A 20,941-nucleotide genomic window follows, 5' to 3' on the forward strand; every position below is an offset into this window, starting at 1 on the left:
CCGCATGGACAGGGGCAGCCTCCTGACTATCACCAGCTGGGTTCCACGAGGTGGTGACCTTCCTATAATGTGGCGACCGGAACTGCACACAGTATTCTAGCTGTGGCCTCACCAAATCAAGACAACTCCAACATGACTTCCCAGCTTTTGCAATCTATGCCTCGAATGATAAACACAGTAAGAAGTCTGACAACACCATGTTAAAGTCCAACAAGTTTATTTGGTAGCATAATCTACTAGCTTTCAGAGCGCTGCTCCTTCGTCAGGTAAGTGGGAGCTCTGTTCACAAACAGGGCATATAAAGACACAAACTCAATTTACAAAATAATGGTTGGAATGCGAATCTTTATAGGTAATTAAGTCTTAAAGGTACAGACATGTGAGTGGCGGGAGCATTAAGCACAGGTTAAAGAGAGGTGTATTGTCTCCAGACTGGACGGTTAGTGAGATTTTGCAAGCCCAGGCAAGTTGTGGGAGTTACAAATAATGTGACATGAACCCAAGATCCCGGTTGAGGCTGTACTCATGTGTGCGGAACTTGGCTATCAGTCTCTGCTCAGCGACTCTGCGTTGTCGTGTGTCGTGAAGGCTGTCTTGGAGAACGCTTACCCGAAGATCAGAGGCCGAATGCCCGTGACCGCTGAAGTGTTCCCCAGCAGGATCAAAACACTCTTGCCTGGTGATTGTTGAGCGGTGTTCATTCATCCGTTGTCGTAGCGTCTGCATGGTTTCCCCAATGTACCATGCTTCGGGACATCCTTTCTTGCAGTGTATCAGGTAGACAACGTTGGCCGAGTTGCAAGAGTAGGTACCGTGTACCTGGTGGATGGTGTTGTCACGTGAGAAGATGGCATCCGTGTCGATGATCCGGCACGTCTTGCAGAGGTTGCTGTGGCAGGGTTGTGTGGTGTCGTGGTCACTGTTCTCCTGAAGGCTGGGTAGTTTGCTGCGGACAATGGTCTGTTTGAGGTTGCGCGGTTGTTTGAAGGCAAGAAGTGGGGGTGTGGGGATGGCCTTGACGAGATGTTCATCTTCATCAATGACATGTTGAAGGCTCTGGAGAAGATGTCGTAGCTTCTCCGCTCTGACATTCCCCGGCTCACTGAGCTACTCGAGCAGCGCAGCGGGCCCGGAAAATCGCACCCATTCCGTTTCTTTACTTTCCCCATTCTCACTGTCTTTATCTTTTGTCTCATGAAATCTTCCTCTACCACAGAGGGTCTCATTAAGGTTAACGGGTCCCTGACGGCGCCCCTTCGCTTTGGGAGAGGAGTACGGCAGGGCTGCAACTTGTCCGACCAACTTTATTCTATATGCGTGGAGCCATTCCTGCGCCTCTTGCGGAGGAGGTTGTCGGGTTTGGCTCTGCGCGGCCCAGACGTAGGGGTGGTCCTGTCTGCTTACGCCGACGACGTGCTCCTCATGTTCACGGACCCGGCTGACCTGCGGAGGATGCGAGAATGCCAGGCGGTGTACTCCGCCACGTCCTCCGCCAGGATCAACTGGGCCAAGTGCTCCGGACTCCTGGTCGGTCCGTGGGAGACGGACCCCCTTCCGGAGGAGCTCAGGCCTTTCACCTGGAGCAGGACCAACCTCCTCTACCTGGGGGTCCATCTCTGCCCAGCCGAGGAATCCTGGCCGGCTAACTGGCGGGAGTTGGAGGCCAAAGTCTCCGCCCGCCTGGGTCGCTGGACAGGACTGCTCCGAGTGCTGTCCTACAGGGCACGAGCTCTCGTCATAAACCAGCTGGTCACCTCCATGCTGTGGTACCGGCTGGTCACTTTGACCCCTCCCCCTGGCTTTGTCACCGATATGCAGAAAGCCCTCGTGCGGTTTTTCAGGGACAACCGACTGCACTGGGTCGCTGCCGAGGTGCTGTATCTCCCGATTGAGGAGGGCGGACAAGGTCTGGTGTGCCTCCGCACGCAGGTAGCGACCTTCCGCCTCCAGACCCTGCAACGATACCTTTACGTCGAGCCTCCTCCACGATGGCGTGCGATGGCGACGTATTTTTTCCGCCACTTGCACGGCCTCAATTACGACGTGCAGCTGCTGCATATAAATCTGGGGCATATTCCCACCTCCCTGCGGGAGTTGTCCGTCTTTTACCAGGACCTCCTCACAGTCTGGAACACGGTCGCCTCGCGACGCAGCTCTCCCCCGTCAGGAGTAGCGGCTCTCGTGCGAGAGCCGCTGCTCAGGAATCTGCACCTCCAGCCTTACGACTTCAGGTGGCTGGCGGAGAGGAGGGCCGTGGACGCCGGGGTGACCAGGATCGGGGACGTGCTGGATGGCGGAGGAGCGGGCTGGATGAGCCCCCACGTGCTGGCTGAGCACGCGGGGATGGCCGTCTGGCGCGCGGCCAAAGCCATCCGAGACCTTAAGACGGTCGTGCTCGGCCCCGAGTGCGCACGCGGTCTGGAGGCGGCGCAGGCGTGCGGTGGGATCCCGCCCGAGCGTTCCCCTGCTCGGACGGAATTCCACATTGGCCCGAAGCCTAGACCTCCCCCCCCCGGGTCAGGTGCCCCACAGTTTGTGCCGCCTCGCGGAAATGCCCTCCGTGCCCTTTTCCACCGCGCGGAGGCGTTTCCTGTACGGGCTGCTGCTGCACACCTTTCACTACCGCGTCCTCGCCCGTCGCCCGGATACACCTTGGCGGGCCTTGTTGCCGCCGGGCGGCGGAGGTCCCCAGGGGAGGTCCCTCTACGGAGGGATCTCCCCCAATTATCTCAGGGACCTGGGGTGGAGGGTGCTGCACGCAGCAGTGCCGTGCAACCGTAGGTTTTTCCGGTACACGGGCTCCCGAGACTGCCCTTTCTGTGGCCTCGTGGAGTCCGTGGACCATGTCTACGTTCTGTGTTTTAGGCTGCACACCCTTTTTGGTTTCCTCAAACACCTCTTACTGATGTTTTGTTTGCACTTCAGTCCCACGCTCCTGATCTACGGGCACCTGGTGCGGAGAGGGGCGGGTCGGGATGCCGACCTCCTCGTGAACCTGCTCCTGGGCCTGGAGAAACGCGCCAACAATAGGTCCAGGCAGCGGGCGATCGACGGGGCCGTCCATCCCGACTGTCTGCCCCTCTACCGCGGCTACATTCTCGGCCAGGTGTCTCTGGAGAGGGAGCATGCGGTGTCCACGGGCGCGGTTGACGCCTTCCGCGACCGCTGGGCGCCGCAGGGGCTGGGGTGTATTATCGACCCCGATAATCACCTTTTGGTTTGACGTTTTAAGTTTCCTTTCAACTTTGACTTTGGTTCGGGCTGTTCCCCCCTTCCTTTTGGGGAGCCGCCCCTTTTACTTTGTCCCTAAGTTAATTTGAGTTTGTTTATTACGTTGGTACCCGAAAAAGCTACTTGATTTGTGTCGAAAGAAATGCCTGAAAGAGGGAGGCGGGGGGGGGGGGGGGGGGGGGTTCTGGGGGCTGGGTAATTGGTTCAATTGTTGTTATTGATTCTGGAATAATTGCTGTCAGCTGAGTGTGGGCTGTGTGTATAAAAGGTGTCGCTTGGTGCCTGAAGGGATGGTTCAGTTGTTTGGGATGATGGGGGATTTTGGAGTGAGGAGTTTCTTCCCAGTGCTGGTGTTAGTTGGAGCTGTTTGTTGCTCTGATACTTGGCAACAGTTTCCAGGCCACAGGTTTCCATGGATAATAGTCAAAGCCACCCCGAGGCCTCAGACATTCCCTCCTCCTGGGCCTCCCTTTGATTTCCATTTCCATGTGTCTGAGGGTCAAGGTGTGTCTCCAGTGCAGAGTGTGAGGGTGCAGTGTGGAGAGGACAAGCTGCTGCTCAGGGTCCAGCTGGATTTATTTGGAACCAGGCACCTGGTTAAAGCTGCTGATCTGACCCTGGGGACAGCAGGTTGTCGGCCAACCAGGATCTACTCTCAGAACCACACTGTCCTCTTTGACTATGGACTCCATGAGTGTGGCAGCAGATTGCAGGTAATGTGAATCCTCAAACTCTGCCTCTGAGCTGGGGCTGTAGGTTGTTCCCCACTCTTCACTCCAGCACTGGGTGAGATGTCATTGATATTGAGGAGATAGCTGTCTCCTGCTTTATAAACCCCAAACTAGCTTTCTATTCAGGATTGTACTTCACTTTCACTGGTCTGAGTCTCTCCAAACCAAACCTATTCTGGAAGCTTCTCTTTGCTTCCACCAAGCTTTTCCGAGTTTGAAGATTTTTACAGTTTGATTTCCCCTCATTCAGATCAACTCAACTGAGGGTTGGGTTTCAGTCCAATTTCAACCAAATGGGTTGAGTCTGAATGAAATGGGATTTGAGATGGATTGGACGAAAGAGGAACTCCACACTTCCCACTTTCCCAGTCATTGGAATAAATGGGTCTCTGATTACAAACTGTTCTATTTCCATGCTCCAGATTACTGACAACTTGTGGCTCCTTTTCCTGTTAACTGAAGCTTGCATTGAATCACTTCCCTGTTAATTGATTCTGGTCTTGTGCTAATGATCTCTCCTTGCAGCAAGGGCTGAGGTTGCATAGCAACACTGCGAACCAGATGAGGCCCTTCAGCCTGTTTCCCAGTCATTATGATCAGGACTGAGCTTCCCACAGCCTCCATGTTCCTGTCCTCACAACATGATTCCCTCAATGGCCAGAAATAAATGCCTCTGTCCTGAATATCCTCAGTGAGTGACCATTCCCAGCTCTCTGGGGCTGGAGAGAATTTCAAAGATTCATCAGCTGCTGAAGGAAATTTGTCGTCACATAAATCCTAAATGACTGACCCCTGACTGAAGACTCCCTGCTGACTGACTCTCCAGCTTGGGGGAAGCAGCCTCTTCACACTGACCCTGTCAATCCCCCTGAAGAATTGTTTTAATGGGATGAGTTCATTGTTAACCCCAGTGTAGAACATTCTCATTTCAGATCAGTTCTTCATTCCTTAAGCTGCTGTCTTTCAGATGACTGGAGATTTCCTGATCTACAGCACCCACCTGAGCCACAGCCCAGAGTATCATGGATCCGTTATTGTGAGAACCAATGGAGTGGTCGTTCCCATTGAGTGTCGTTATTTTAGGTGAGAATCTTTACTCGATTGTCAATAAGATCTCCAGCTGCTAGTGACCTCTGCCTTGTCCTAAAATGGCTCCACTGTCTTTCCAGGAAGGGCAATGTGAGCAGTAACCCCATCAAGCCCACCTGGATCCCATTCAGCTCCATCAGGTCTGGAGAAGGGCATCTGTCATTCTCACTGCGCCTAATGAATGGTATGTGATGGGTGGATGGGGAGTGATTTCCTGTCCTCACTCACTGGGAGTTACACCCACTGTCTCCAACCCTTGTCCTCTTGTACTTCAGGTGACTGGCTTACAGAGCGCACTTCGACTGTCTACTACCTGGGTGAGCTCATTCACATTGAGGCCTCTGTTTCAATGAGCAACCACATGGCCCTGAAGCTCTACATTGACCGCTGTGTAGCTACATTGAGGCCAGACAAGGACTCCAGCCCGAGATACAGCATCATTGACTACAATGGGTAAGGAGCTCTCTGCTTTCTCTAGCTGCTCCCATCTCAATGGCTTTTCTGGATTCACTTCTTGTCCCTTTTTCCATCTTTCTTCAGCTGCCTCCTGGCCAGCAAAGCTGAGGACTCCTTTTCAACCTTTGTGTTGCCAGGAGAGGAGCGGGAGCCGGACAAGCTCCGCTTTGACCTGGATGCCTTCCGTTTCTTTGGAGATGAGTGTTCCTTGGTAAGAGGAAGCTGATCATTGGGGTCTCCATGTTGGGAGGGAGTCACTAAATAACCACTTGTGTTGAATGTGTCCCTCAGATTTTTATCACCCGTCACCTGAAAGTTGTTCCAGTGGATCGGAGAGATTCCAGGAACAAAGCTTGTACTTTGCAGAAGATGCAGAATGTGTAAGTTCCCCCTCTCTCCCTCAGGGATGTGTTTGTGTGGAGAAGTGATGCACAACCTGGTTGACTGATTTCTCTTGTTTAGCTGGACCCCATTGGAGGAATCGAGCTTTGACATTTGTGCCTGTTGCCATGTGGGGAACTGTGGGGCCACAAGGGATTTGGGATTTGGATCCAGAGGAAGGAGAGATCTTGTAGCTGAAGCTGGTAGGACATTGATCCTCTAGATGTGGGAGCTTCCCCCTTTCCCCTCTCTAACTGGAATGGTTGATATTGCAGAGAGTGAAGCTGGATTGAAGTGGGAGGCTGAGGCCTCACTTGGACCCCTGCTCATTCTGGATACTGATGGGACCAACCTGGCAACAGCCTCCCTGAATGAGGCTGAGGGAAGGATACAGGAGAGGTCTCCAGGGGGTGAGTTGGCTGGCTGCTGGTTTCCATTTCCCCCTCAGTGTTAGCTCCACTAACCATTGGTTTCTCATTGCTTTGTAGGTGTGGAGTCTGAGGTGGTCCTGATTGTGACCCTGACTGTGACAGCTGTCTCTCTGATCTCTGCTTCATTGATCACCTTGTTCCTGTACAGGAAACACAAACAAACCCTGTTCAACCAGTCATCAAATGATCAATAAAGCACTCAGTCCTTGTTTCTAGTGTCTGGGAGTTGATTGGTCAATGCATGCTCCAAATGTTAGTTCAATGGCTTCATGGGACTAATGGCTGGGGTGAGCCAATCCCAGCACAGAACTGGGATGAATGATTGATTTACTGAGGGTTGAGAGAGAAACACTGACTCTCTGGATTTGATGGGGCTGCTGCTGGTTTTCTGCCTGTTTCAGAGCCCAGTGTGGGGGAGGGGGTGTGATCAGGTGTGGGGGTGTCCTTGTGGAGCTGAGCCTGGCTGCTGTGACTGTTTCCTGTGGCTGCCTCCTTCTCTCCAATGGTGATGTTCACCCCCTGGAGAGGGTCAGATCACTAAACCAGCTGTCCTCCCTGGCTGCCTAACTCTGCGTCACTTTCACTGAGTGAACAGAGATGAGGAATTGACCTAGGAGACTGTTAATAGAACATAGGACAGTACAGCACAGAACCGGCCCTTCGGCCCCCGATGTTGTGCCGAGCTTTATCTGAAACCAAGATCAAGCTATCCCACTCCCTATCATCCTGGTGTGCTCCATGTGCCTATCCAATAACCGCTTAAATGTTCCTGAAGTGTCTGACTCCACTATCACTGCAGGCAGTCCATTCCACACCCCAACCACTCTCTGTGTAAAGAACCCACCTCTGATATCCTTCCTATATCTCCCACCATGAACCCTATAGTTATTCCCCCTTGTAATAGCTCCATCCACCGAGGAAATAGTCTTTGAACGTTCACTCTATCTATCCCCTTCATCATTTTATAAACCTCTATTCAGTCTCCCCTCAGCCTCCTCTGCTCTAGAGAGAACAGCCCCAGCTCCCTCAACCTTTCCTCATAAGACCTACCCTCCAAACTAGGCAGCATCCTGGTAAATCTCCTCTGCACTCTTTCCAGCGCTTCCACATCCTCCTTATAGTGAGGTGACCAGAACTGCACACAATATTCCAAATTTGGTCTCACCAAGGTCCTGTACAGTTGCAGCATAACCCCACGGCTCTTAAACTCCAACCCCCTGTTAATAAAAGCTAACACACTATCGGCCTTCACAGCTCTATCCACTTGAGTGGCAACCTTTAGAGATCTGTGGATATAGACCCCAAGATCTCTCTGTTCCTCCAGTCTTCAGAACCCTACCTTTGACCCTGTAATCCACATTTAAATTAGTCCTACCAAAATGAATCACCTCACATTTATCAGGGTTAAACTCCATTTGCCATTTTTCAGCCCAGCTTTGCATCCTATCTATGTCTCTTTGCAGCCTCCAACAGCCCTCCACCTCATCCACTACTCCACCAATCTTAGGGTTGTTGTAGGTAAAAAAACCTCTGACACTATTCGTGGTTCAAAATGCAGTGTTTACTTTTACAATTGTGGGAGAAGTGAGGTTCCTCACAGTGGACCCCCAGCCTTCTCTTCGAACACAAGTAAGAACAGAGTTTATATATGTCCTGGGCCCCGCCCTCATTACATTGTAATTCTCTAAGATGTCTGTCACTGTTCATGGTGAGGTTCTTGTTGTATTAGCAGTATCTTCCTCTGCGTAGTTTGTTGGATCTCCAAGGCCATGATTGTTCGTCATTTATATCCTTGAAACAACGTCACAGGTTTTGCACAAACAAGTTAACTAATCTACATACAGGTTTGAATAATACTTTAGATCAGGATAAGATGAATAACATATGATGAATATATATATATATGAATCTATGGTGATTCAAAGACAGAAGGCATACATGTCAACTCCATGATGTTAAACAAAGGTACATGAAAATGGAGGTTGTCTAGCTTAACTTGAGCTGGGTTAATCGCATTTCTTGATAACAAATGGAGACAGAGGAATAGCTGTTCCTTTTATCTGGTACAGACATGAAAAACACCGAACTCTGACAAAAACATGGACTCTGCCGTGTTCTAAACAAAATCAGAGTTCGGGTCTTACTGCTTAAGTGTGACAAGGGTCATTAACCCATTCCCGACTGCAGGGTCATCAGCAAATTTACTGATCCACCCTTCAGCCCCCTCCTCTAAGTCTTTAATAAAAATCACAAAGAGCAGAGGACCAAGCACTGATCCCTGTGGCACTCCGCTAGCAACCTGCCTCCAGTCCGAAAATTTTCCATCCACCACCACCCTCTGTTTTCGGTCAGATGGCCAGTTACCTATCCAATTGGCCGACTTTCCCTCTATCCCACACCTCACTTTCATCATAAGCCGACCATGGGGGACCTTATCAAACGCCTTACTAAAATCCATGTATTTGTTCTACTGATCAAGCTGGCTGAGTCCTATTGGACATATCTGCTGGACTGTCTGTGACATGTTGAGGGAGAAAGCGACCTGGCCACATTCTCCGCAATCTCCCTGCCACAGATACATCTGCCCATTACAGCTTTGGTTCAAGTGTCCATCCACAGTCCCTTCACACGGCCCATTGCTGTGTGACATTAGCACTGTGCTCAATGTGAGATTTACAAATCTAGCAATTCTTCTGGTGTGAGCACTGTCTGCATGCCTCACAGTGGAAGCAGCCTGCAGGACAACACTCAGCAATCTCCCAACCAGTGGATCAGGTCAACACCCTGTATCCTGACTATGGAATCAGACAGATATACAGCACAGAAACAGGCCCTTCAGCCCAACTTGCAAATGGGACTAGTTTGGTTTAGGAAATCTGGTTGTCCATGGACCAGTGTTTGTCCCATATCCCTCTAAACCTTTCCCATCCACGTACCTGTCACATGTCTTTGAAATGTTGTAATTGTACCCATCTCCCCTGGCAGCTCATTCCATACACACCACCCTCTGTGGGGAAAGGTTGCTCCGACCCTGGGGAAAATACCTTGTCTGCACACCTTGCCTATGCCCTTTGTGATTTTATAAACCTTTATGGTCACCCCTCAGCCCCCTAGGCACCCCATGTCTGTTTCACAAGGCTCCCACAGCCCTACCATGAAGTCAGCAAGGAGAGACAGCAACACTGGTGCCTTTCAAGGCTGTGTCGTCAGCCCCTTACTGCACTCAGGCAAAATGGTGGCCCAGTGGTAGCAATGTGCCTCATGGTGCCAGGGATCTAGATTCCATTCCAGCCTCAGGTGACAGTCTGACGTTTCCACAGCCCAAAGATGTGTGGTTAGGGTTGACTGGCCGTGCTAAATTGCCTCTTAGCCCCCTGACCCTAACAGGGTAAATATGCAAGGTTCTAGGGTCAGGGCCTGGATGGGATTGTTGTCACTACAAGCCTGATGGGCTGAATGGACTCCTTCTACATTGTAGGGATTCTATACTCCTTATACACCTACAGCTGTGACAAAATCTCTCTCTTCCACCCCCCAGCTGACTCCATTTTGAGATTTGCTAATGACGCTGCTGTAGGGGGTTAGAGCTCAACCCTGAGTGTAGGAAAGAGAATTGGTGACAGCAATCTCTCCATGTCAGTAAAACTGAGGAGAGAGTCATCGACTTCAGGAAGTGTAGTGGAGGACATTCCCCTGTCTACATCAACAGGAATCAAGTGTGAATGCTCGAGAGCTTCAAGTTTCTAGTTGTTCAGATCCAGTCTCCTCCCCCCACTTTGAGACAGAGAATTCCATTCTCTAAGAAGGAATTTCTACACTGTTTTACATGACCAGCCCTTTATCTTGAAGCTATGTCGCCTTGTTCGAGAGTCTTCCACTAGTGAAAACATCTCACTATCTACCCTGTCAAGCCCCCTCAGCATCTTGTATGTTTGAATAAGCTCACCCCTCACTCCTCCAAACTCCCAAGGAATACAGAACCAGACTATTTCATCTCTTTTAATAACACAACCCTCTGATCCCAAGAATTTAGCCTGGTGAATCTCCTTTGGACTGCCTCCAAATTTGTTCTCTCCTTTTTAGGAAAGGTGATCAGAATTGTATGCAGTATTCCAGGTGAGGCCTCACTAACACTGCACAATTGTAACAAAACCTCCTTATTTTTAAACTCCAACCCCTTTGCAATAATGGCCACAATGCCATTTGCCTTAACTACTTGTTGGACCTGCCTGCTAGATTTTCGATTCATGTACTACAACACCCAGATCCCTCTGTACTTCACTCGCCTGCAGTCTCTCTCCAATCTGCCTTTTCATTCCTCCTACTGAAGTGCATGACCTCACACTTTCCCACATTAAACGCCCTTTGCCAGGTTTTTGCCCAGTCACCCAATTGATCTCTATCCTGCTGCAGAATCACCATCTCCTCATCACAACCTGCCCTTCCACCTATCTTATCAGCAAATTTGGTCACCTCGCATTCTGTTCCTTCCTCCAGGTCATTAATGCAAATAGTGAACAATTGTGGGCCAAGAACTGATCCCTGTGGTACTCCACTGGTTATATCTTTCCTCTCTGACAAGGACCCATTTATTCCAACTCTGTTTTCTATGTGACAGCCAATCCATGCTAACACACTCTCTTCAATTCCATGGGCTTTTACTTTGTGCACCAGCATCTTGTGTGGCACCTTGCTGAATGCCTTTTGGAAATCTAAATACACTACATCTGCAGCTTCCCCTCGATCTATTCTCCCTGTTACATCCTCAATGAATTTCAGCAAATTTGTCAAGCATGATATACCTTTCATAAAACCATGTTGACTAAGTTTGATTCTATTCCGGTTTCCTAAATGATTCGCTCTTTCCTCTTTGATTATTGACTCCAGCGTCTTGCCAATAATGGATGTTAAACTAACTGGCCAAGAGCGCTCTGCCTTTCTCACATTTTGAACAAGGGAGTCACGTTGGTGATGTCCAATCTTCTGGTATCTTCCCAGAATTTAGTGAGTGATGCAAATTTTTAACCAATGGGTCCACTATCCCGGCAGCCACTTCCATTAAAATCCTAGTGTGCAGTTCACTGGGTCCTGGCAACTTGTCTGCCTTTAGCCCCTTGGGTTTCTCTAATACTCTATCCCTTGCGATTGGGATTTTTGTAAGGATCTTGGGGATATTTACAATGCCTTCCATGGTGAAGACTAATGCACAAAATTTATTTAGCATATCAGCCATTTCATTGTTTGCTGTTATCAATTCACCCGCCTCGTTCAGTCGAGGTCCCACATTTCCCTGAGCTGACCACTTCCTATTTCTAATTCAACAGAAACCCTGACTGTTTCTCATGCTGCAAGCAGCTTTCCTCCTTTTTCCTTTCTTCTAATGAGTTTGTTTTGGTCTTAGTTTCAAGTGTTCATCATGTTTAAATGTTGAGGTTTCCACTTCCACCACCCTTTCAGGCAGTGATTGCACATTTCCACCACCCTGTGGGTGAAAACGGTTTTGTCTAAATTCCCTGACCTTCAATGGAAAGGGCTTGTGGAAAAGCAAATTTGCCACAAAGCTTTAGAACAACCTTTATTTTATGATGTAATCCTGAGCTCTGCCTGTTGCTTTCATCGATCTCTATTAATTTGTTACTTTACTTGCTACTCACAGTAGAGGGAGCACTGTTCCAGAACTTTCCAGCAGAGCATGTGGCAAACGAGGCTTCCTTTGATGTTGGTTTCACTGTAATCTTTGTTTTAACTGGTGCTTTGGATGGTGGTGGTTGCTACTTTTCAGCACCGCTCCATGGCCAGCTTTGCTGTGCTGAAGGTTTGATCATCTTCAACCTTTTTGGGTGGCTGCAGTGTGGGTCGATGATTTTTGTCACTCCTCTAGATTTCTGCAGTTGTTCAGCTGTTTAAACCACCTCATCAGCTTCTTTGTGGTGTTTTCAAAATACAGGCTTTTAAACCAAAGGTATGAAACAAGCAGAGTGTTTATTAGGAAGGTATTTAGAAATAGACTACTCGATTAGACTGACTTAGTCTGTCCAAACTGCCAATGATGTCATCAATGCATCAGATGAGTAAACACTGACCCTGTTCCAACAAGATGAACACACAACATTGGCAGTGGCTGACTTGTCATTGAGGGAATGGCCCGGTACAGTGAGGCTGGGACACCAGAGTTGTCATCTCTGGCTGTCTGGGTGTGGGAATGTCTGGGTGAGGTGCAGGCTGGGATACTGGAGGAGTTAGTCAGTTGTACAGCACAGAAAAGACCCTTCATCCCATTGAGTCTGCACCAGAGATAACCACTAAACCCTCACTCATCCCAGCTCCTTGAATGTTATATTTCAAGTGTTCATCTTTTTTAAAGGTTGTAAGGTTTCCCTACCACCCTCGGCAGTGCATTCCAGATTACTACCACCCTGAGAAAAAATATTTCTCTGATTCCCTCTGAATCTTCTGCCCTTTAGCCTAAAACTATGGCCCTTCGTGATTGACCCCCTCGACCAAGGGGAACACTTCCTACTCCCTGTCCATTCCCCTCATCTTATACACCCTAATCATCCTTCCCCCACCCCCTCCCAGCCTTCTGCTCCAGAGAAACCAATCCCAGCCTATCCAGTCTCTCCTTGTAGCTCAAGTGCTCCATCCCAGGCAACATCCTAGTGAACGTCCTCTGGTGCAACCGCATCCTTCCTATAGTGAGGTGACCAGAACTGCACACAGTCCTCCAGCTGTGGCTTAACCAACATTCTGTACAGCTCTAACATAACCTCCTTGCTCTTGTACTCTATACAACAACTGATAAAAGCAAGTGTCCCATGTCTTAATTATCGTCTTCACCTGCTCTGCCACCTTCAGGTATCTGAATAAGTATCCCAAGATCCATCTGTTCCTCTGAACTTCTTAGTGTCCTGCCATTCATTAAATACTCCCTTGTCTTGTTCCTACTTCCAAAGTGCATCACCTTGCATTCATCAAAGTTAAATAGCATTTGCCGCTGCTTTGCCCATCCAACCAATCCATCTATATCTTCCTGTAACCTACAACCACCTTCACTATTAACCACCCGACCAATCTTGGTGTCATTTGCAAACTTGCTTATCATTCCCCACATTATCATCTATATCATTTATGTATATCAGAAACAATAATGGGCCCAGCACTGAATGATCCTTGCAGTGTGCCACTGGATTCCGGCTTCCAGTTGCTCAAACAGCCTGGTTTGGAGGGTAGGTCTTATGAGGAAAGGTTGAGGGAGCTCGGGCTTTTCTCTTTAGAGCGGAGGAGGATGAGAGACTTGATGGAGGTTTATAAGATGATGAGGGGGATAGAGAGAGTGGACGTTCAGAGACTATTTCCTCGGGTGGATGTCGCTGTTACTAGGGGGCATAACTATAAGGTTCATGGTGGGAGATATAGGATGGATGTCTGAGGTAGGTTCTTTACTCCGAGTAGTTGGGGGTGGAATGGACTGCCTGCTGTGATAGTGGAGTCAGACACTTTAGGAACTTTCAAGCAGTTATTGGATCGGCACATAGAGCACACCAGAATGATAGGGAGTGGGATAGCTTGATCTTGGTTTCGGACAAAGCTCGGCACAACATCGAGGGCTGAAGGGCCTGTACTGTGCTGTACTGTTCTATGTCCTGTTTTTTTTCTATGACCATCTGTGTCCTATTGCTAAGCCAGTTTTGGATCCATCTCGCCAACTTGCCCTGAATTCCATGTGTTTCAATTTTCCATGTCAGACCTTGTCAAAGGCTTTGCTTAAATCATCGAGTCATTGAGACTTACAGCATGGAAACAGGCCCTTCAGCCCAACTCGTCCATGCTGCCCCTTTTTAAACCCCAAACTAGTCCTAATTGCCTGCATTTGGCCCATATCCTCCATACCCATCTGAAGGAGGAAATTTTCCAGAAAACCATATTTGTATCATCAAACATATTTTTATTGGACTAATTGGCACCACTCATAACGGGCCAACAATGCAGAGGGGCACCCCCGGATGGATATTCGATCGGGTCCCCCCCCTGCACAGCTGAGAGACTCACGAATTTCAGAAACTACGGAAGATCCCTAATCTGCCTAGCAACAGCACGTAGCTGCATTTTTAAACTGGCCAAGGCAGACATAAAAATCTGATAAACTAAGAGATAAGGATAAAAGGTTAAGAATGAAATACCCCAGACACCCAACAGGACAGGATGACATTAACACTCAATCTCACAAGCAGGAAACACAGACACGGAACAATAGGATCAATTTAAATAAGAGGACACATAGAGATGGTAATGGAAAACGCATTTAGACACCGGGGCAGGACCAAGTAATCCCATTAACACGAACACACACCATACAAATGCTAATCCATGAAACTTCCTAGGGACTTTTGAAACTGACAGACCACTTTATACATTGTGTAAAAAAAGGCATAATCAAATGTTCCCGCGCGAATTTTGGATCCCTATAAAGATCCAGAGCTGATGTGATTTAATGGAGATCAACGTGGCCAAGCCACTGTTTCTGAGCTGGCTACGGGGGTCTCCCTGGGATCCCAGTAATTGTACAATAAAGACACGCTTTGAACCTTGATTTGCGACTCAACTTCTATTCTGCACTGGTAAGGGATATTTCCCTACAACAAAATGGCGTAGTCACGGCAGGATTTGATATCTGACTTCTGACTGATGGCCACAGTTTGAAAGTCGGGATCAAATTTAAACGAATCTGATACAAATCCAGAGCAGTCAAAGGCGAATGCGGGTCTCCGTTCAAAGTGAGGTACCTTTAAGGGTTAGGGTTTGCCTGTTTTAAGTATTGTTGTCTTGTAGAACTATATAATCTTGCCTAAGTTTTTAAATTGAAACAGAAGTCCGCACTAAAGAGGTACAGGTCAGAACGACCGCGTGGAAGAAGGTAAGTAACTTTTAACTTTAATAGGAGTAAAGGACCAGAGGTAAAGATAACAGGTTTTGGGCTATTTGATAACAGGAATTAAGACTAATATAAAGATAAGTACCGCATGCAGAACTAATTGGTGTAACTAACCCAGGATTGTAAATGAAACCGCTGTCTGTGCCAAGGCAATAGGACAAGGGAGTGCTTGACTCAAGGTGCCCTACCCTAAACTGGACGTTAAGAGGAGAAATCTCCCACGCTAAGGTTGGGTTTTGAAGCGGGCGCTAAGAGGCACAGGCACTCAGGGTGCAAGGCACGGACAGTGTAAATCGGGTAACAACACTGACTCTGAAGGGACGAACAACCTCAGAGTCGATACAGTTACTAACTATAACAGGGGCTTTGATAACAGAATACATGTGTGTAAGTGTTGAGGAAAAGGGGACCCGATCCATCCTGACCAAGAGACACGACGACGGAGGATCCATTAGGGACCCGGGCGGAGTTTGATAACCTTGTTCGTCTGTAGGGAACACCACAGCCCATAGCAGGATACCCGGTTTTGGGGGGTAACGGATCAACCCTGCTAGTGGGGGTGGTGGCCGAGCGGGAGGCGTTGTACTTAGAGGGGCTGGGAACAGGGGCGGACAAACCCACTAAACAACCAGCACACATCCCAATAAGACAACACAAAATAGTCCAAGCGTGAGGTGTCAGGAATAGTTGGGGGAGCCCAGGGGAAAGAGACCCACTGGAACCTCACTACGAGGCCCTACAGCAATACAGACGGTGCTGGGGCAGTATCAGTGACAGGAGATAAGGGAGAGAGTTGAGGCACTTTTACTGTAGCAGCCAGCATACGGGGGTTGCAGGACTGCTAGACAGAAAAATGGCAGACCACGTTGTTAAGGGAGAAACTGCAGTAGCTCTCATTTTGAAGTATCTGTTAGCCAGAGAAGCGATTGTTGCAAAGATGAAACGGAACGGGTGGAACGCATCACAAACTTTAGAAGATCAAAGAAAGTGGGTAGACGGAGTTAAACGGGACAAAACAAAAGTAATGGGAGTAATATTAGTGACCCAGTTAGCTGGACTAATTGAGGAAGTAAATGCCTCAATGGAGGAGAGACACAAAGAGACAGAACAAATTAAAGTATTACAGGAGAGAGTGAGGGAATTAGAACACAGAAGACACACTGCGGAGATAACGCAGAGATCAGAGGAAACGGACCCTCGGCGCCCATACGAGTCAGTGCAGAAACATACAGCCACTCCAGCATCAGAAGAAAACGTAGAAAATTATAATCTAGCGCCAGTCACGAGAGGAGGGACGTTAGCACAACCAAAGGCCACCTATAAGCCTTTTACGCCAGGGGAAAGGCAGCAGATGGATAGGAGAGATCTTAGTTTTTGTATTTCAGTGTGTTTGTGAGATCTGGTAGCTTGTCGAATGTAGGTGGTTGTTGTTGTAATTAGATTGAGAGCAGGGAGCTCTTTGTTCCTGTGGAATGTTTGCTACAGGCAGTGGGTGCAGTACATTGCACCTTGGTTTAGCCTCAGGGGGCTGGGAGAGTGTTAAAACTGTTAAAGATTAAAGTGATAGGATTTCTTGAATTTACTTCTGTTTTGAGTTAATTACAGTTTGGAAGAAAGAAGAATAAAAGCGATTGTCTTAATCAATGTTCTGTATTCTCTTTGAATGTTTTACACTCATCCCAGTCTGAAATGATAAGTTTGAATGAAAAAGGATGTACTGTGGAATGACTTTTGGAAGCTTCCATGTGTGTGTGTTTAAACAAAGTGGTTGCGTGGATGCTTTGTTGTTGTTTTTAATGTTAAGAAAGGATTTAAACCTTGGAAGGAAGCATGTGCTCTTTCCTTTGTCTTGAAGTAGAAATTATAGGAGTTAGTTGAGGAGTTAAGAGAAGAAAATAAGTTATTTTGTGGAAAGGTAGAAAAGCAGGAACAAAAGACTGAGGTCTATGAATTAGTTTAAAGTATATCAAGTCAGTGAAATACAGTATTAATCGCAGAATATCGCGATTTGCGAACGTCAGATAGTTTAGTATTCTGAACTAGTTAAAATTATGTACTGCCGTCGGAATTTCATGAGCCATCAAGGTTCAAGGTTTGCCAAATATAAAAGCACTGCAAAGCTTAAAACCTAGCCAGTTAAGAAACCAAAATGTTCCTAATCAAATAACTGGTATGTATTGTACCTGCTTTGATTTTGATTCGGCGCCTGTTACTTTTCCTAGAGTGCGGGGGTTTCGATCTGGAGCTCAGTTTAAAAAAAAGAAACGGCTTAAATTAAAAGGGTTTGGATATCACGGGTACGATGTGTAAAGTGGTATGATACAACTGCCGCTTGATTATTTTTATTATACAGTATAGCACTGCCATATAGACACAAGAATAACATCAAATCCTGAAAAGCCTTAACCAACTTTGTATGATATATTCATATACTCTATTGGGCATTGATAAAGACATAATTATTTTGTGAAGTACTGTGGTGTAGCGCTTGCACGCAAACAGATGATCAAATTGGAGATAGTGTAAGAGTACTCATATAAAGATCGGAACTGTATGGCATGTGATTTTAATGGGGAAAGCGATGTCTTTTGATAAGACTACATACAAATGAATGGATGTATCCGACAATACATCCGAGACCTTAGCACCCAATTGAAGGGGATGCGCCGGTCCGTAATTTCTAATCAGGCACAGGTCGACGCAGAGGGGGACTCAGAAATATTACCAGAAGTCCCAAAAGCCGGGAGCCGGGTATTAACAAAAGTGCTTCCTGCAAAACCAGGATTTGCCCCAAGATGGCACGGACCTTACGAGGTCATTATTAGCGGAGATACCTGTGCCTGTATAGATATAAGGGGACAGGGGGTCTGGAAACACGGGACCCAATTAAAACTATATGAGGACAAATGAACTAAAAAAAATACCGTTTTGCTCATTCAACTTCCACAGGAACCAGGACCAGATCTACTATCAAGACGTCGGAACCAACTACCTTTAATTTGATTGCCTGTTTATTTTCTGTATATACTGTAATTGTAAAATACTGTTGAAAAAAAAGAGCGATATGGGAACAGGGACATATCTGATAATAACCCTGACCATTGTAAATACACTCCAACATATGGGGGTTAGGGGAGCAGAACCACCAATCATGGAAGGAAACCTATTCCTGAAAACACACATCCAGATCTATGGGAATAGGACCGCTTGTTACCCCTCAGCGCGATCAGTAAACTCCCTATTCATCGCAACACCAGGGTGGCTCCCACAAGAGTTATTCACTATTGACACATCGGGGGCACCCTGCAAAGAACATATTGGGTACTTTAAGCAAGGGATACAAGGAAGGTGTGTAGAGCTCACTGAGCCGGGAATTCTAAGGGGGACGGGACCCCAACCGGAGGAGACACATGGGAACTACCCACAATGTTTTAAGGGAGAGGGATGGGGGTGCGTGCATGCCTTTGTCCCTAAAAATGATTCGTGCGCTGAGGCACATTGTGCTCTCCAGGAGTGCCGGGTCTGGGAAGGACACTTCACTTGTGACTGCAAGCAACAAAAATGCATTGCAGTCACCGCGGGTAGGCAGCTTATGTGTGGCAAGTGCAACAGCACCCACGTAGGCTCAGCCTCAGGGACATATCCATTTGATTCTCACCAAGAGGTACAATCAAGTGGACAGTCCAGGGGGAGGGAAGGTTCCACAAGATGGGGCCATGCGGTCAAACGACCCCGGGGTAATGCATGTTATCGGGTTAAAGACGGGTACGTGTTTTTATTTAAAAATGTATATATGACGGCCACAGACAGGCCTCCAAGGTTCTTTTCCGTAGGGACAATCAGACCTCTCACGGTTCCATGCCCAAGCGAAGGGCATGTCCAGAAACGCATAGTGACCAGGGCCATCAGCGCAGAATTTTGCTCCGACTGGCAGGCCCCTGTCACACTAGGGTCTTCTTTAGGATATGGATTTCTGGGGACACTATCCCTGGGAGGCGCCGCAGGGGTGATCAGTGCCAGTAATAGGAACTTCTTCATATGTGGACTGACCATTTTAGGAAACAACACCCTACAAGCATTAGGCGCAATTGACCAAGAACTCGCAGAACTCAGACTATACACACAACAAACGAGATATGCGGTGGACTATCAGCTAGCCAGACAAGGGGGGGTATGCACCATCATCAAGGAAAAATGCATCACATACGTACACGACGAGACACTAAACATAACAGCAGCCATGTCCGGGATACAAAAGCAATTGGATAACTTTAAACAGGGGTTAACAGGGACTGATGGGTGGTTAGGATGGCTGTTTAACACAGTTTGGGGAGCATATATTATGAAGGGATTAATCCTAGTAGTAGCCATCCTGTTCACACTCTGCCTTGGCCTAACCTGTATTAAAGTGATATGTGCAAATATTACATCAAGAATGCTACCCACTGCCAGTATCCAGATGCAAGAACTTAACAACGACACAGAAGAGGAGGAACAACGGCAAGGACAACAGCTGTACAAATCACAGTTCCTCTGAAGGTCGTCCATGGGGGGTCAGCCATGAATGGCACCCCCTGGACGAGAGGAGGGACTGAAGGAGGAAATTTTCCAGAAAACCATATTTGTATCATCAAACATATTTTTATTGGACTAATTGGCACCACTCATAACGGGCCAACAATGCAGAGGGGCACCCCCGGATGGATATTCGATCGGGTCCCCCCCCTGCACAGCTGAGAGACTCACGAATTTCAGAAACTACGGAAGATCCCTAATCTGCCTAGCAACAGCACGTAGCTGCATTTTTAAACTGGCCAAGGCAGACATAAAAATCTGATAAACTAAGAGATAAGGATAAAAGGTTAAGAATGAAATACCCCAGACACCCAACAGGACAGGATGACATTAACACTCAATCTCACAAGCAGGAAACACAGACACGGAACAATGGGATCAATTTAAATAAGAGGACACATAGAGATGGTAATGGAAAACGCATTTAGACACCGGGGCAGGACCAAGTAATCCCATTAACACGAACACACACCATACAAATGCTAATCCATGAAACTTCCTAGGGACTTTTGAAACTGACAGACCACTTTATACATTGTGTAAAAAAAGGCATAATCAAATGTTCCCGCGCGAATTTTGGATCCCTATAAAGATCCAGAGCTGATGTGATTTAATGGAGATCAACGTGGCCAAGCCACTGTTTCTGAGCTGGCTACGGGGGTCTCCCTGGGATCCCAGTAATTGTACAATAAAGACACGCTTTGAACCTTGATTTGCGACTCAACTTCTATTCTGCACTGGTAAGGGATATTTCCCTACAACACCATCTTACCCATGTAACTGTCCAAATGCTACAAAATTGCACCCACCTCTAATGCTACCTGTGGCAGTTTGTTCCAGACACTCGCCACTGTTTGCGGGGAAAAAATTGCCCCTCTGGGCTCTTCTGTATTTCTCCCCTTCAACAGGACGTCCCAACTGGGCCTGATGAAATGTATCCTAGGATTCTGTGGGAGGCAAGGGATGAGATTGCAGAGCCTTTTGCGTTGATCTTTGGGTCCTCGCTGTCCACGGGGATGGTGCCAGACGACTGGAGAATGGCGAATGTTGTTCCTCTGTTTAAGAAAGGGAATAGAAATGACCCTGGTAATTATAGGCCGGTTAGTCTTACTTCG

The 20,941-nt window shown here is 47.7% G+C and overlaps 1 protein-coding gene across 1 annotated transcript; it reads left to right on the forward strand.

The window, feature by feature from the left end:
* The first annotated feature begins 3,542 nt into the window (after positions 1-3,542).
* On the forward strand, positions 3,543-6,513 carry LOC144486557 (zona pellucida sperm-binding protein 3-like). The gene is made up of 8 exons (XM_078204612.1): positions 3,543-3,944; positions 4,930-5,045; positions 5,132-5,235; positions 5,327-5,504; positions 5,592-5,718; positions 5,799-5,887; positions 5,970-6,091; positions 6,377-6,513. The coding sequence occupies exons 1-8, from the start codon at positions 3,543-3,545 to the stop codon at positions 6,511-6,513; spliced, it is 1,275 nt and encodes a 424-aa protein (XP_078060738.1).
* Positions 6,514-20,941: the final 14,428 nt, after the last annotated feature.

The sequence above is a fragment of the Mustelus asterias genome, unplaced genomic scaffold (assembly GCF_964213995.1).
Source record: "Mustelus asterias unplaced genomic scaffold, sMusAst1.hap1.1 HAP1_SCAFFOLD_396, whole genome shotgun sequence".
Classification (NCBI taxonomy): domain Eukaryota; kingdom Metazoa; phylum Chordata; class Chondrichthyes; order Carcharhiniformes; family Triakidae; genus Mustelus; species Mustelus asterias.